The 15,100-nt window shown below is 55.9% G+C and overlaps 1 protein-coding gene across 7 annotated transcripts in view; it reads right to left on the bottom strand.

Moving 5' to 3' along the window:
• Positions 1 to 15,076, bottom strand: part of LOC121676277 (collagen alpha-1(I) chain-like) — a 72,884-nt gene extending 57,808 nt beyond the window's left edge. For all 7 annotated transcript variants that reach the window (XR_006020409.1, XM_042052579.1, XM_042052580.1 and 4 more), the window contains exon 1: positions 14,975 to 15,076. Coding sequence is in view for 6 of the 7 variants with exons in the window: in XM_042052579.1 (XP_041908513.1) it covers positions 14,975 to 15,071 (97 nt within the window). In the remaining variant the exon portion in view is untranslated. The remainder of the gene's footprint in view (positions 1 to 14,974) is intronic.
• Positions 15,077 to 15,100: the final 24 nt, after the last annotated feature.

The following is a 15,100-nucleotide window of genomic DNA, read 5'->3' as shown; positions in this document are numbered from 1 at the left end:
GCCTGGGCCTGCCCTGGCCCAGCTCCAGCCGCTCCCTGGGTGCTGTCTCTGGTCAGGAGGGAAAAGGTGATGGATCTGGGTCAGGGCAATCTGCTGGGAGCATCGACAGTGGCACATCTGTCACCTCCTGGAGGAGCTGGAGTGGAGGTGACACCTCCAGGCTCCCTCCCAGCAAAGCCCTGTCCCAGGGAGAGCGGTGTCAATGTGCAGCATCCACAGCTTGGAAAGGCAGCCCCTGCTCCCTAACCTTGGGCTCCACCACTTTTCCTGCCAGGAACATGCCAGGGAAGCCCAGATGTCCCCAGGACAGATGTGAGGTGCAGGCACGAACAGCAGAGCAGGTGACAACAGTGACTGCAGCAAGCATGGCCCCAGGGAATGAGAGGGTGGAAGAACTGGGATCCCACTGGATACAAATCCCCAAAATCCCTCTGCACATCTCACCTGGGAGCTCTTGGACATGGACAAGCCCCTGCTGCTGCAGAGCTCTGATCCTCTGGGCTCTCCCAAAAATATCCCTAAAAAAGGAACCAATCCCTCTCCAAAGCTCCCTGAGAGTCTGGAGTGCTGCAGACACCACGGGCTGGCTGCTCCTGCTCCCACACCTGCATTTCCTGAGGGCAGAAAACATCATTTTCCTGTCTAACTCCAGTAAGTCTTGCAGGATTTATCCAGCCAGCAGCGAGCAGCTCTTGCAGGGCTCTTCCAAACCCACCGGGCTGAGTTTGTTTTGCAGTCATCAGATTCAATGTCCTGGAGATTGCTGCAGCAGCTCTCCCGCTGGGCTGGAGCAGCGTTCCAGCCTCTCCAGCACACTCCAGTGCTCTGGGAGCAGCAGGACCACGTGAAGGAATGGCTTTGCTTCTTTTTTTCCCTGGTTTGGATGTGAAGCAAACCAAGAAAAGCGATGTGAAAAGTGGAGTTGGCTTGAACTGCTGTGCCATTCCCATCAAACCTGCAGCAAGAGAAATACTCCAAGGGATCAGCTCGGCCCTCAAGATTGAATTGTATTAATTCAGTGTAAAATCTAAAAAAAAGGTTAAATCACAAATGCGTGCAATTCCATGCGGCTGTTCCCTCCTTGCCCCAGCCAGAGACCAGGACACTGCTGCAGGATGTGGGACAGCCAGGCTCAAACCCCTCTTCTCCCTAAAATACTTGATTCCTGCATTTTAAGAGCCTCCCCCACCTGCCTGAGTCCAACCATCAGCACTGCCAAGGCCACCGCTAAGCCGTGTCCCCAAGTGCCACATCCACACAGCTTTTAAATCCCTCCAGGGCTGCGACTCCACCACTGCCCTGGGCAGCCTGGGCTTGAAAACCCTTCCCATGAAGGAATTTTTCCTCATATCCAAACTAAACCTGCCCTGCTGCAACCTGAGACCGTTTGCTCTTGTCCTATCAAGAAAGAGCGAGGAGAAATTTCTTTTCTAGGAAAAACCACAGGAAGGAAATGGGATTTCCAGGACCAGGGAGCCCCATGTGATGATGTTTGGCAGCAAACTGTGGATCATGAGGAGGACAAACCCCAGCTGGGGTATGGAGGATCCTGAGGAGTTCCAGGTGAGGCTTTGCTCTGCCTCACTGCAGAAGGAGCTCCAAAGACAAGGAATTCAGGGCATGGCTTTAAACACAACATCAGCCATCAGTCATCTCCTGGTTCCTGCCTCCCAGCAGCTCTGGGATGTCTTTGAGATGACAACTGTTGATGTTGAGGCTTCAAAAAAATCCATCTACTCTCCTCCAGGCCTAGCCCACTTTTAGGTGTGAGCTGAGAAAAATCCACTCATTTATCCAGGCACAGAAACATTCATCTTCATGCCAAGGTAATTCCCCCTAAAAAAAAAAAGCCCTCTAAAGTCACCGAGTCCAGCTGTCCCACAGCACTGAGGCCACCACTGAGCCATGGCCCCGAGTGCCACATCCACATTCAGGCTTTTAAAACCCGCCAGGGATGAGGGCACCGCCCTGGGCAGCCCATTCCAATGTTTAACAACACTTTCTGTGGAGAAATTCCTGCTGCTGTCCACCCTGAGCCTCCCCTGGCCCAGCCTGAGGCCGTTCCCTCTCCTCCTGTCCCTGTTCCCTGCCAGCAGAGCCCGACCCCCCCCGGCTGCCCCCTCCTGTCAGGGACTTGTGCAGAGCCACAAGGTCCCCCCTGAGCCTCCTTTGCTCCAGCCTGAGCCCCTTTCCCAGCTCCCTCAGCCTCTCCTGGGGCTCCAGCCCCTTCCCAGCTCTGCTGTTCTTCCTTGAGGAGCAGCAATTCCCAAGGGTGGTCATTCCAGGCTGCCTCAAGCCCCCCTGGAGCAGGGAGAAGGGGGGTGAGGACAGTCCCACGCTGGCCCTGCCCATCAGCCGGGCTCTGGCTGCTTTATCAGCCCATTTATCTCGGCTACTTCCAGCCCTATCCTGTTTCCAATCAGCATCCCCGGCCCGCTCCGGCCTGTGGGAATTCCAGCAAAAGCCTGGAAGGAATATAAAAATGAAACAAAAACACATTCGGGGAGATTAAAGCTGGGAAAAGGCTGTGAAAAGGAGCAGCGTTCGTGTTCTCACATCTCGCTGGATGCTGAGGGCCTGGGGGAGGCCGAGCCCGGGGAAGGGGCTCCCCACAGCCAGGTTGGGGTGCAGGAATTCTTCCCGTGCTCGGGGAGCTCTGTGTGTGCCCCACTGTGCCCCCAGGGCTCCTCCCCAGGCCACAGCAGCTCTGTCCCCACTCCCAGAGCCACAGCCACAGCTGGGACGGAGCCCGGGGCCATTAAACTGTCACAAATCGGGAGCAAATGTCAATTGGGATTGTGAGCAGCTCCTTGGAGCGCAGCGAGCAGCTCCACGCATCCCACCGCCTTCAGAGAGGAGGGATGGGAGGGTGAAGAAATAAAAAATCACTGCCAGAGTGAGCAGAGCAGCAAGGGAGGTGATTGTACCCCTCTCATGAGAGCCCATCTGGTGCAGGGGTTCCCCTGTGGGGTCCCCAGCACAGGAAGGAGCTGGAGCTGCTGGAGAGAGTCCAGAGGAGGCCCTGGAGCTGCTCCAGGGCTGGAGCCTGGCTGGGAGAGCTGGGGGTGCTCACCTGGAGAGGAGAAGACTCCAGGGAGAGCTCAGAGCCCCTTGCAGGGCCTAAAGGGGCTCCAGGAGAGCTGCAGAGGGACTGGGGACAAGGCATGGAGTGCCAGGACAAGAGGGAATGGCTTCCCACTGCCAGAGGGCAGGGCTGGATGGGAGACTGGGCAGGAATTGTTCCCTGGGAGGGTGGGCAGGCCCTGGCACAGGGTGCTCAGAGCAGCTGGGGCTGCCCCTGGATCCCTGGCAGTGTCCAAGGCCAGGCTGGACATTGGGGCTTGGAGCAGCCTGGGACAGTGGGAAGTGTCCCTGCCCATGGCAGGGGTGGCACTGGATGAGCTTTAAGGTCCCTTCCAATCCAAACCATTCCAGGATTCCCTGAAAAAGGCTTCCTTGGATCAACACTGCTCCAATCCCTACTAAGCTGCAGCAGAGCCGTGTTCACAACCTGCTTCTGCAAACTGTTTCTGAGGGGGGAAAATAAAGACAGCAAATTCAAACTAACAACACACGAGCAGTTTTAATTAGGATCAGGAAGTCATCCCAGGGTGAATTCCCAGCCATGCCCACTCCCTGTGCTGCTGCTCAGACTGCAGAGCTGTCCTGGGCTGCACAGACACCTTTGTGGTGAGGATCAGAAGTGCTGGGGAGGAGATTTAATGTTCTCCAACATGGACAGGATCCTCTGGACTGGAAATCCCAGCCTAGTCCAGGATAAAAACCATGGAGCCCCTCAGAGAGGGCACAGGGCCCTGGAGCTGCTGCTCTGCAGATCTGCTTTCGGTGGCACCCCCCACTTGCTGATGCGAAGATTTAATGCTCCAGCTGCTGGGCTCATTAACAGCCCTAAACCTCTCTTTAATTAAACTTCCTGAGCCTCACAACCAGAGAAAAAAAGCACAGAAAACCTGACTGCTCGTGGCTCAAGCACAAAAACTGAACACAAAAGTTCAGAGGCAATTTTTATTTATTCTTTTAAGACTTTTTTTTTTTTTAAGCCAGGATCCCATTCATTTCTTTTTATTTATTATTATTATTTATTATTTATTAACATAATTCGGTTTTTAAAAAATATTTATTTATTTATTTTATTATTTAAGCCATCCCATTTATGATCCCATCTGGAAAACCATCCAGCCCCTCTCCATGCTCAGGAGGATGCCAGTGTCCATCCACCACACCCCAGCCCTGATGAAAGTTTCCATCTCCTCATAATTCTACAGCCAGGCTGGTCTGGCCAGTGCCCGTCCCAGTCCCTGCTCGCTCCTGTCCAACCCCAAATCTTCTCCCTGGCAGCAGCACCACACTCACGTTGGCCCCACAGATGCCAGAGGGGGAATTCACACCTGCAGTGACCCATCCTAGAGAGAAACTCATCAGCTTCCTCCACAGAGACACCTCCAGAGAGCTTCTGGGTGAGCAGCAGCCCCAGGGAGACCCTTCCCAGCTCACAGGAATTCCTGAGGTCACGATCCAACCTCTCCCTGCCCTGTCACTGTGTCACCCCCACCCTTTGGCCATGGGAAACATCTCAGGAGCTTCTCAGGAACCTCTTGGTCCTCATCCCCAACACCCATGGAAAAGGAGGAACCTCTTTTCCCCTGCCTGCATTGTCAGGAGAAGATGGGAATGAGACATCTGGGTGTCCTTGTGCTGGTCTGAAGCTCAGCCCACAGAACATCCCAGCTGCTGCAGGCATCAGGAAGGGATTAACCAGAATGAGAAGGTTTCCTCTTCAAAATGTGCCCTAAAAAGCACTCCGGGAAGCCAGGAGTACACAGCAGCCAAGAGGGGATCAGGCTGGAGCCATCCCAGATCACTCCTCACCCTGTGACCCTCAAACATCCAGCAGAGCCCCCAAACCCTTCCACGGGAGGAACCTTTTCCCGAGCAATGAAAGGAGCAGGGATGCTGCAGCCACCCCTTGGAGAGGTGTCCCCATCAGCACACCGAGGCTGCAGGGGGAACACATCCCGAAAGGGAGCCTGGAGAGACCCCAGAGCCCGGGAGACTGCGCAGCCCTGGGCAGCACGTGCCTGCCAGATGCTCCCCGTTCCACAGCAGGGGAGGGGGGCTCCGGGGGTCAGGGTCGCCAGCGATGCCTGACTGGGTTCGTGGAGAAGGGGCCGTGCAGGGGGAGAGGCAGCCGGGAGGAAATACCAGCCTGGGGGAGGAAAAGCCATCCCGGGTGGATTCCCGGTCACGTTTGCACATGTCTGGCTCCGGAGAGGCAGGAAGCTGCAAGGGATGGGGCTGAAAGGAGGAGGCGGAGCAGCCCCACACGTTTGGGATGCTCCTTCCTGCATCCCTGGAATGCCTCGGAGAGCTGCAAATCCCCAGTTTGGGCTCAGCCTCCAGCTCTCAGTGTCCCCTCTGCTCTGTCCCTTCTCTGTGAGGGTGAAATGCTGCTCTGGGAGCTGCAATTCCCACAAATTTGACCAAGTCTGGAGTTCCCTCCATGCCCTGGGACCTCCTGGAGTGTGTCAGCCCTGTCTCCCCTTGCCCATTCCAGCATCAGTTGGCTCCTTGCCCTCGACAGGAGGAAGCTGCAGCCTCTGACGTAACCCCAGGCCCTTCTCCCCAAAGCTCCAGACCAAGTAAAACAAAGCCAGACTGCAAATCTCAGCAGCAAGAGCCCAGACACAAAGGAACAGCTTTGGAATTGCCACTCCTGCCCCCACAGGGAAACAAAATCCAGATCCCTGGATCAGGATGGAGCTGCCCAGAGCAGCTGCAGCATCTCCAGAAGTCTCTTCCAAGGTGAATTATGCCCTGAAAATGTCTCTAAAACACCTCCCACCCCTCTTGCCCCTGCACAAAAACACTTGCAATATCCCAACAGCCATGAAACTGGATTTTTTAGCAGCCCAGCTCTTCCAGAGAGCAGCAGGAACTACACCAGTAACACCAGTTAGTGCTGCTGGAGCACCGTCACACCCTGCCCACCAAGAGCCACGACCCCTGGTACATTTAGGACAGAAAAATATAAAATCTAAATCATTAAACCACAAATAGGACATCAAAGCACTGCCTCCTACGGCTGTGCCTGGGATGAGCAGCGAGGCACAGCACCTTTCCCGCTTTAGTTGAATTTTGGGTCACTTTTTCCTCAAGCAGCACTCAAAAATGATGATGGAATGGTCACCGAGTGTGGGATCTGCTCCTATCCATGCAGGAAAAAACCCCACAGTGATCTGGCCCAGAGAAGCTGTGGCTGCTCCATCCCTGCAAGTGTCCCAGGCCAGGCTGGATGGGCTTCGAGCAGCCTGGGGTAGTGGGAGGTGTCCCTGCACATGGCAGGGGGTGGGATGAGATGGGATTTGAGGTCCCTTCCAACCCAAACCATTCCGTAATTCCATGATTCTGTGACCTGGTGTCCTACAGAGAACAGGCCAAAGAAGATCTCCAGCTTAATTCCTATTTTAAGCCCAACAGTTGTGGCTGAATTTGGGAAAACATCTTTCCCTTCAGGAAAAACATCTCATCTGGATTTAAAGCCTTGCCAGCAGCTGAAACTCCACCACAGCCCAGCCCTGGGGTAGGCCAGGAGCAAATGAAATGATAAATACATGGAACATGTGGGTTGTGAGAGCTGACGTGAGAGTCACAATTAAAACCAGCAGAGCTGGGGGAGAAAATGAGCAGCACTTTTACTGCAGAAGGTGGAGGGTTTGTAGGATTCCCTAAAGTCTCCTCATCTGGAGAGGAAAACCACAAGTGAGGCATTAGAGAATGAATTAATGTGGATTCAGAGCTCTGCGTGCCCCGGGCAGGAGCCTGAGCTCTGCTTTGCTCAAAGCCTTTTCAGCAGCTTCAAGGTTTTGCCTGAAAAAGAGGGAACCATCACAGGCCTCTGCATGGTCTGTGATCTGCCAGGACCTGCCTAGTGGGAGCAGGATGACCTGCATGGGGAGATCATGGAGTCATGGAATATCCCAAGCTGGAGGGACCCACCAGGATCATCCAGAGCAGCTCCTGTCCCTGCACAGACCCCCCAACAGCCCCACCCTGGGCATCCCTGGCAGCGCTGTCCAAACGCTCCTGGAGCTCTGGCAGCCTCGGGGCCGTGCCCATTCCCTGGGGAGCCTGGGCAGTGCCCAGCACCCTCTGGGGGAATTTTAAGCTCTTTAGGTCCCCCAAACTCTACAGAGTGTGAACCCTCTGGTTTGCTCTTTGTCCCTTTGCTTTGCAGCTCGCTTGAACTCCACACCCCTCGAAATGTCACCCGCCAGGCCAAGGGAGACCACATGGCACGATGGACACCATGTCCCGTCTCCTGACATGAATCCCATCTTCCATTTGCCATCCTCAAAACTGAAACATTCACAAAGCCCCAGGAATGCAAAAAAAATTAAAGAAGGAAAAGAAGAAGGAGAAGAAAAAGGAGAAGGAGAAGAAGGAGGAGAAGGAGGGGAAGGAGGAGAAGGAGGGGAAGGAGGGGAAGGAGGAGAAGGAGGAGAAGGAGGGGAAGGAGGAGAAGGAGGAGAAGGAGGAGAAGAAAGAGAAGAAGAAGAAAAAGAAGAAAAAGAAGAAAAAGAAAAAGGAATAGCACAGGAGCTGATTAAAAATCTGCTCACACAAAAGTCGCTGCCAGAAACTGAGATCTGACTTCAAAACTCCTCTGCATCTCTAAGGACCTTTTAATAGCTCTCATTACAGAACATCTCCCTCAGCCCTGCCAGAACAGAGCCCACATTTCCACAGGCAAGGCCCAGCTGTTTCATTGATCCATTCCAGGACTTCAAACGAGGATTAATAACGCAGCTCTGTCAAACCAAAGGTTCCACTCCTGGGCGCTGATGCCTCCCTTGGATGGCAGCTTGTTTAACCTGCGCCTTTAATCTGGCATTTCCCACTCCCAGCGGGAGCTGCCATGGAAAATGTGCCTGAGAAACGAAGGTGCAGCAGCAGGGAAGCAGAGAAAATGATAAATAAAATGTATCTCTTTCGCAGCAATTACCTGTGTCATGTGATCCTAACCTTCAGTATAAACAGATTTAATTGTTTAAAGAGGAAGAGAAATCAGGGAATGATGGAATAGTTTGGGTTGGAAGGGAACTTAAAGCCCATCCAGTGCCACCCCTGCCATGGGCAGGGACACCTCCCACTGTCCCAGGCTGCTCCAAGCCCCAATGTCCAGCCTGGCCTTGGGCACTGCCAGGGATCCAGGGGCAGCCCCAGCTGCTCTGGGCACCCTGTGCCAGGGCCTGCCCACCCTCCCAGGGAACAATTCCTTCCCAATCTCCCATCCAGCCCTGCCCTCTGGCACTGGGAAGCCATTCCCTGGGTCCTGTTCCTCCATCCCTTGTCCCCAGTCCCTCTGCAGCTCTCCTGGAGCCCCTTTAGGCCCTGCAAGGGGCTCTGAGCTCTCCCTGGAGCCTTCTCCTCTCCAGGTGAGCACCCCCAGCTCTCTCACGCCCCAAAACTGCTCAGCTCTGAGTCCCATGGGGTGCTGAGCACATGGAGAAAATCCCAATAAATCCTCCTCACCCTTCTGCTCTCCATGCCTGGGATTTCTTCTAGTCCCTCTGGATTTAGGGGCATTTGAGGGGTGAGTTACGTGCCCTGCCCATGCCCTGCCCCACGGCAGCTTCCCCAGCCGCTGGCATCTGCTCCAAGGAAATCCATCCGTTCCTGCAGGTCTCTGCTGGAGCTGCAGTGGCACAAACCTGGCACAGCCGGGGCGGCAGAGCTGCAATGCCGCAGTGCCAGACAGAGCACGCTGGCAGGATCACAGCCCCGCTCCCAAACACGTCTGGCAGGTTAAAAAAGGAAAAGGAGAGGAGCTAATGGAACCAAATCCCTGCCTGGCTGCGGTTTCCCAGCTCCGATCCCAGCCCAGAGCTCCTGCAGAAGGAGGGGAGGCGTCTGTCTCGCACCATTCCCTGCTGGAGAGGTGGGAACCAGCGGCAGAGAGGCACCACAGTTACCCAGGGCCCTGCAGAGGGAGAAACCAGGGAGGCCCTCCGTGTCCCTCCATCCCTCCATGTCCCTCTGTCCTGCCATGTCCCTCCATCCCTCCATGTCCCTCCGTCCTGCCATGTCCCTCCGTCCCACTGTGTCCCTCTGTCCCAACACATCCCTCTGTCCTGCCGTGTCCCTCCATGCCCCCACCTCCCCTCCCCTCCCCCGGCCCCCCAGCCACGTGCCGGGCCCCCCTTGTCCCCAGCAGCCCCGGGATCAGCGCGGTGTGACCTGAGGTGGCCTTCAGCCCTGCGGGAATGACACTGCCGACAGTGCCGGCAATTAGCGCTGCGCTAATTATCGTCATTGTGGCACAGGAACGCCCTGTCAGGGCCGAGGTGCGCCGAACAGAAGCTGATTTTTGTCACTTTGTTGCTCTCTTGAGCTCCCGGAGTGGCAAAGGCACGGGAGGAGGGTGCGGAAATCGCGGAGAGGTTTTCTTCCCCTTAATTGCTGACCCCAGGAGAGCGAAGCTTTCCAGGCGGCTGCTCCTCGCGGCTTGAGCGAAGCCGCTGCACAATGAGGGAACAGCGGGGACACGGCATCCCTGCGCCACCCGCCCGCGATCAGGAAGCGCTTCCCTCTGCCAGTGTCCCCAGGTGCCCCCGGCAAAGCAGAGCCCCGGGTCCCCCCGAGCTGCTGCATCCCACTGAGCCAGGGATGGGATGGGAAGGAAGGGGACACAGCCAGCCTTGGCAGCCTAAAAACGGGGCAAAGCACCAAAAACCCTTCTAATCCTACAATGGGGTGGTGGGTTGGGTGAGCAGCCTCTTTTTAGGAGAAGGAAATGAGGTTTTTGTGCTCAAATCTGTCCCCCAACACTCTGCCAGGGCCAAGAGAGAGGAGCAGGGAGAGCTCCTTTCCCCACCTGCCTGGAAAGAGCTGCAGCACCAGCACAGCCCTTTCCAGATTCCGGGGCTTCCCGTGGAGGAGGGATCCTGGTGGGTTCCTTCCAGCTCGGCTGATTCTCTGATTCTGTGGTTCTGTGATTGATTCTGTGATTGATCTGTGATTCTTCCTCACTCCCTGCAGAGCTGAGCCCTGAACCTGCACCCAACAGGGTCACAAAGACCCAGCCCAGCACCCAAGAACCACTGACACCCCCCAGATTTCCCTCCCAGACAAGCCCCAGACACCCAAACCCCCTGAGAAGCGGCTGATCCCACAACCTGCAGTGTCCAGGGGATGGGAGTTGAGCTGTAAAACCATTCCCAGCTCCTGCCAGGGCAGCACAGCCAGAATTCCTGGCCCACACAGGCAGTGCCAGCCCCACGCTGGCCGTGAGAGCCATGTCATGGGTATATAAATACAGAAATATATATATTTAGCACACCCTGAACATGCACACAGAGCTCCAGCTGCCTCAGCCAGGGAGGGACCGACGCTACGTCACCCCCACGGCCGGGACCTCAACCAGGAGCAGATGGCGGCTCCTCCTGCAAGAAATTAGGAGCTTTTTGGGAGCCTGCCCAGAGGAAGGAGGTGTGGGCAGCCACTCCGAGCTGCTTCTCACACCAAACTCCATGTCTGCCTCCAGAATCTTCCACCTAAAGCCTGGCTTAGTCTGGGCTTGACACCAGTGGCTGGAGGTCCTGGCAGTGTCTGGACAAGGTGTGACACTCAGCCCAGACTGTCCATTGTCCCATGGGAGGGAGGTTTGTATCCCCCAGCTCAGCCCCTGGTGAGCTGATCTGATCCCAAACCCGCAGGATGATCCATGACACTTCTCCTCTGGAAAATCTTCCCCTAAGGAACGGCACTTGAAACCCTTCCCCAGCACCCCAGAGCTTAAATGGAATGATTTGGGATGATTTGCACCGACTAAGGTGCAAAAACTAGAGGTGAAAGCAGCTCTGGAATCCATCTGTGCTCTGTGGTGGCACAGGGGACACGGGCTGTGAGTGCCAGAGCCAGCTCAGAGCAAGGCCTGGATCCGGAGGGAAAGAGGCTTTAAGAAATGAGGCTTTAGGAAAAGTGTAAGGTTTTTAACTTGGTCTGATCTGGAGGGATCTCGTGGGGACGCAGCCAAACATCACCTCTGCACTCCAACTTCCAGCAATACCAACACATCCTGAAGACAGGGATCTTGGGAACAGCTGGGAAGCTTGGGCTGGGAGTTTTCAAATAATCCAGCATGAGAGAGACTTAAAACAGAGAGAGACCTTTCAATCCAAACAGCTCCAGCCAGGCAAAGTTAAATAGCACAGCGAAAATCCCAGCAGCTGGATCTGAAATGATGTGTACCCACCCCTCAGTGTCCCTGCACCCCAATATCCCATTCCTTAGGGCTTTTCCGTAAGTGTTGTGTCTCCTGTCACCTCAGCAAGGAGGCAGTGACAGCAGAATTTAGGGGGGACAGCAGGAAAACGTCCCCCATGTGCCACATCCCAAAGGCAGGGCCAAGTCCTGGCTCAGCACCTTCTCCTCCAGACTTTCCAAGGAAATTGGGGCCCCTTCCAGGCTGGAATTCCCAAAGGCACCTGGGTGCACCGAGGTCAGTGCAAGGGGGGGTCCAACCAAATAATCCCAAGGGATCCAGGGAAGGTGTTTTTCTGAGGGAATGCAGGAACTCACCTCCTCCCTATTCCCAGATAAAAGCACTGCAGGATTTTAGGAAAAGGCTCTTTCATCCAGCAGAAACCAGCTGGAAAATGATGCTCAGCAAGCCCAAATTTTAGATAAAGGTGTCCTTCAAATGGACCTGAAGCACAAACCCAGGCAGGTTTTTCCCTCCTCCCTCTGGAGCACAAAGAGGAGCCCATGAAAAACCTCAGGGATAAAAGCTGGATTGCAAAAATGTCCTGGTGGGCTCTTTGTGGGGTTCCCAGAACTCCTGAGAGCCCTCAGGGTTTGGTTTTCCATGCTCTGCCCTCAAAGAGGAAAAAGCCTCAGGGGAAGGCTCCCAGCTGCTCTCTGGTGGGGGCACAGGCAGTGACCCCCGTGTTTATTCCACTTTAAATGCACAATTTAGGGTCTTGTCAAGGGAAAACAATTGGTAATTCCATACAATTGCCTAATTAAGGACATCATGACCCTCCCTAGAATGGAGGGTCAAATGGAAATGACACCAAGAGTCCAAATCTGGGATTTCTGGATTTTTAAGAAGTTGGATTTGGAACTTGTTAAGATTGTCAGCATCAGGCCAGGACACAGATGTGCTATAAAATAAATAGATATATTTTTATAATTATATCTGTATAAAACTCCTGCAACTGTACACAGACAGCGCTGATACATCTCAATTTATACCTAATTTTCCATATTTCCATCAGGTTCGATGTTCCATTTACCAAGTCCGTGTGCACATTCCCAAAAGATCCCAGATTTGAGGACCTCGCACAACGCTGGATCCGACATTTCGGAGTCCCAGACCTCCAGCAGGATAATTTCCTGCAATTCCTATTTTCCCCCAAACCCTCAAGCAAGAAATGCCATCTGCAGGAGCCAAGCCGTGCGCTTTCGGATGCATCCCTTAATTAAGCAGATTTTAATTGGATGACTCCAGCTTTAATTAAAGGCAAATTGTTCGTGCGCTTTCCTTTCTGGATCTCATTCCCAGACAGGATTTTCTGGGTTGATTTGGGGCAGTTTTGTGCTTTGCAGAGTGGGGTTGCAATTGTTATTTATTGCAATTGTTATTTATTGCATTTCATGAGGAAAAAGCGGCTCCCAGGAGCTCCGGAGCCACTGGGCTCCCACGGAACCAAGGAGCTTCCCACTTTCTCCTCCTTCCTAACCAGAGCATCCTCGGAATGTTGGGATGAGCTCAGCAAAGCCCTGGAGACCCCCAGGTTGTGCCCACTGGGCACTGTGGACAGGAAGGGGTAGCTGGGGCTCATCCCAAATCCAAAAATTCCTGCCAGTGCCACCCCCCATCCCAGACCCACAGCACTGCAGGGGGAATTCTTAGGAATTGTTGCAGCTCCCGGTATAAAAAGAACCAGAGGAGGCCCCAGAGCTGCTCCAAGGGCTGGAGCCAGGCTGGGAGAGCTGGGGGTGCTCACCTGGAGAGGAGAAGGCTCCAGGGAGAGCTCAGAGCCCCTTGCAGGGCCTAAAGGGGCTCCAGGAGAGCTGCAGAGGGACTGGGGACAAGGACACAGAGGGACAGGACACAGGGAATGGCTTCCCAGTGCCAGAGGGCAGGGCTGGATGGGATATTGGGAAGGAATTGTTCCCTGGGAGGGTGGGCAGGCCCTGGCACAGGGTTCCCTGGGAGGGTGGGCAGGCCCTGGCACAGGGTGCCCAGCTGGGGCTACCCCTGGATCCCTGGCAGTGCCCAAGGCCAGGCTGGACATTGGGGCTGGGAGCAGCCTGGGACAGTGGGAGGTGTCCCTGCCCATGGGAGGGGTGGCACTGGATGAGCCTTGAGGTCCCTTCCAACCCAAACCCTTCCATGTTTCTATGAAACCACAAAAAATAGACACAAGTTCAATAACTGCTCCCTTAAAAATCAGCCTCTCCACCATTCCCAGGCCAGCCTGGTGCTCCAGCTGACATTTGGATTAGAGCTCATGGGATGGATTTGATTCAGTGCTAAAGGACATGGGTGGGCTGCAGTGGGAGCTGTGGTCACGGGGGACGGGACACCAGGAACACCAACAGCTCCCTGCCCACCCCGCAGAACCAGGAACACAAATCCCCACGTCCTGACTGAGCTGTAGGGAGGAAAGAAGACAGGGATCCGTATTTCCTAATGGATCCAGCTAAGAAATGGATCCCAGTTTCCTTCCAGGCCGAAGGTGTCACAGCTGCCACGTGCTGTGCCCTCTTCTCTGCCACTGCTGGAGCAGAGGGCACACGGAACCTCCACAAGGTCTCACCAGCTCTGAACACCAAGTCCCAGCTCCAGTCATGAGCTGCTCTCCTCTGGCACTCACTCCACACTTCAATTATTCCCCACCTGCCTCGGGATCAGGGCACCCAGCCAGGCACAGCAGTGCCACGGGTCACTGCTCCAGCTCCTGAAGCCAAGCCCAGCTCCAAGGTCAGGAAGTCCAGCCAGGCTCAGCAGCCCCTCACTCCCCATCCTGCTCCTCGAGGGTGTTTCCTGGAGCTGTGCCACCACGCAGGCCTTGCCTGGAGCAGAACGGCTCCATCAGTAGGGCCTGGCTGGGGAACAGAGCCTCAGCCCCAAGGAAGTGTCTCGGTTTAGGCCAAAGCCCAGGAAAAGCCCACGTTTGGAGGATTTTGCTCCATGCACCAGCTGGATCCACAACAAAACCTGAAAACCTTCCCCAGCCTGGGCAGCAGGGACCAAAGGGCAAAGCCTCACAGCTGGGTGACGCTCAGTCAAAGGTGAGGGTGGGCAGGCCCTGGCACAGGGTGCCCAGAGCTGCCCCTGGATCCCTGGCAGTGCCCAAGGCCAGGCTGGACACTGGGGCTTGGAGCAGCCTGGGACAGTGGAAGGTGTCCCTGCCCATGGCAGGGGTGGCACTGGATGAGATTTGAGGTCCCTTCCAATCCAAACCAGTTCAGGATTCCATGATTCTATGGTATGAGACACCCAAGAAGCCTCGCACAAATCCCAGCAAACCCGGCTGCTCTGTCCCGCACCTCCACCCCCCGCTCCAGGCACCCCTGTGCCACAGGGACACCGCGAGAGGCTCCGTCCCTGCCCGCCCCCAGCAGCTCACGGGAGCCGCCCCTCGCCGTGGTCGACGCTTTTTCCCCCCGTAACATTTTTGGCTGCCCCGTGGCCGGGACGCCGGGGCACCTGGGGGGTTCCCCTGCCCCCCCATCGCCGGGAACCGCCGCCGCATCCCCGCAGAACCCCGGGGGTCCCGGCCGAGCCCCTCTCCCCTTTCCCCGCTCGCCGCTCCGCCGTGCCGGGCTCCCAGCGCATCCCACTGGGGACCGCCCGCATCCCTGCCCAGGATGTCCCCACCGCCCGCCAGCTCCGCTGAGCCCCCCCCGGGATCCCCCCGGGATCCGCGGCCGCCGGTCCTACCTGTGTCCAGCCCGGAGCCCGGCTCGGGGGCCGCCAGCGCCGCCGGGCACAGGGACAGGGCGCAGAGCAGCGCCAACGCCCGCGCCCCGCCGCGCATCGTGCCCGGCCCCGGCCCCGCCGCATCCC

The sequence above is a fragment of the Corvus kubaryi genome, unplaced genomic scaffold (genome assembly GCF_017639235.1).
Source record: "Corvus kubaryi isolate FWS band 111438036 unplaced genomic scaffold, C.kubaryi_AGA036_p1.0 78, whole genome shotgun sequence".
In the NCBI taxonomy this organism is placed as follows: domain Eukaryota; kingdom Metazoa; phylum Chordata; class Aves; order Passeriformes; family Corvidae; genus Corvus; species Corvus kubaryi.
Note: the sequence above shows the minus strand (reverse complement) of the source record. Positions and strands in the feature narration are given on the sequence as shown.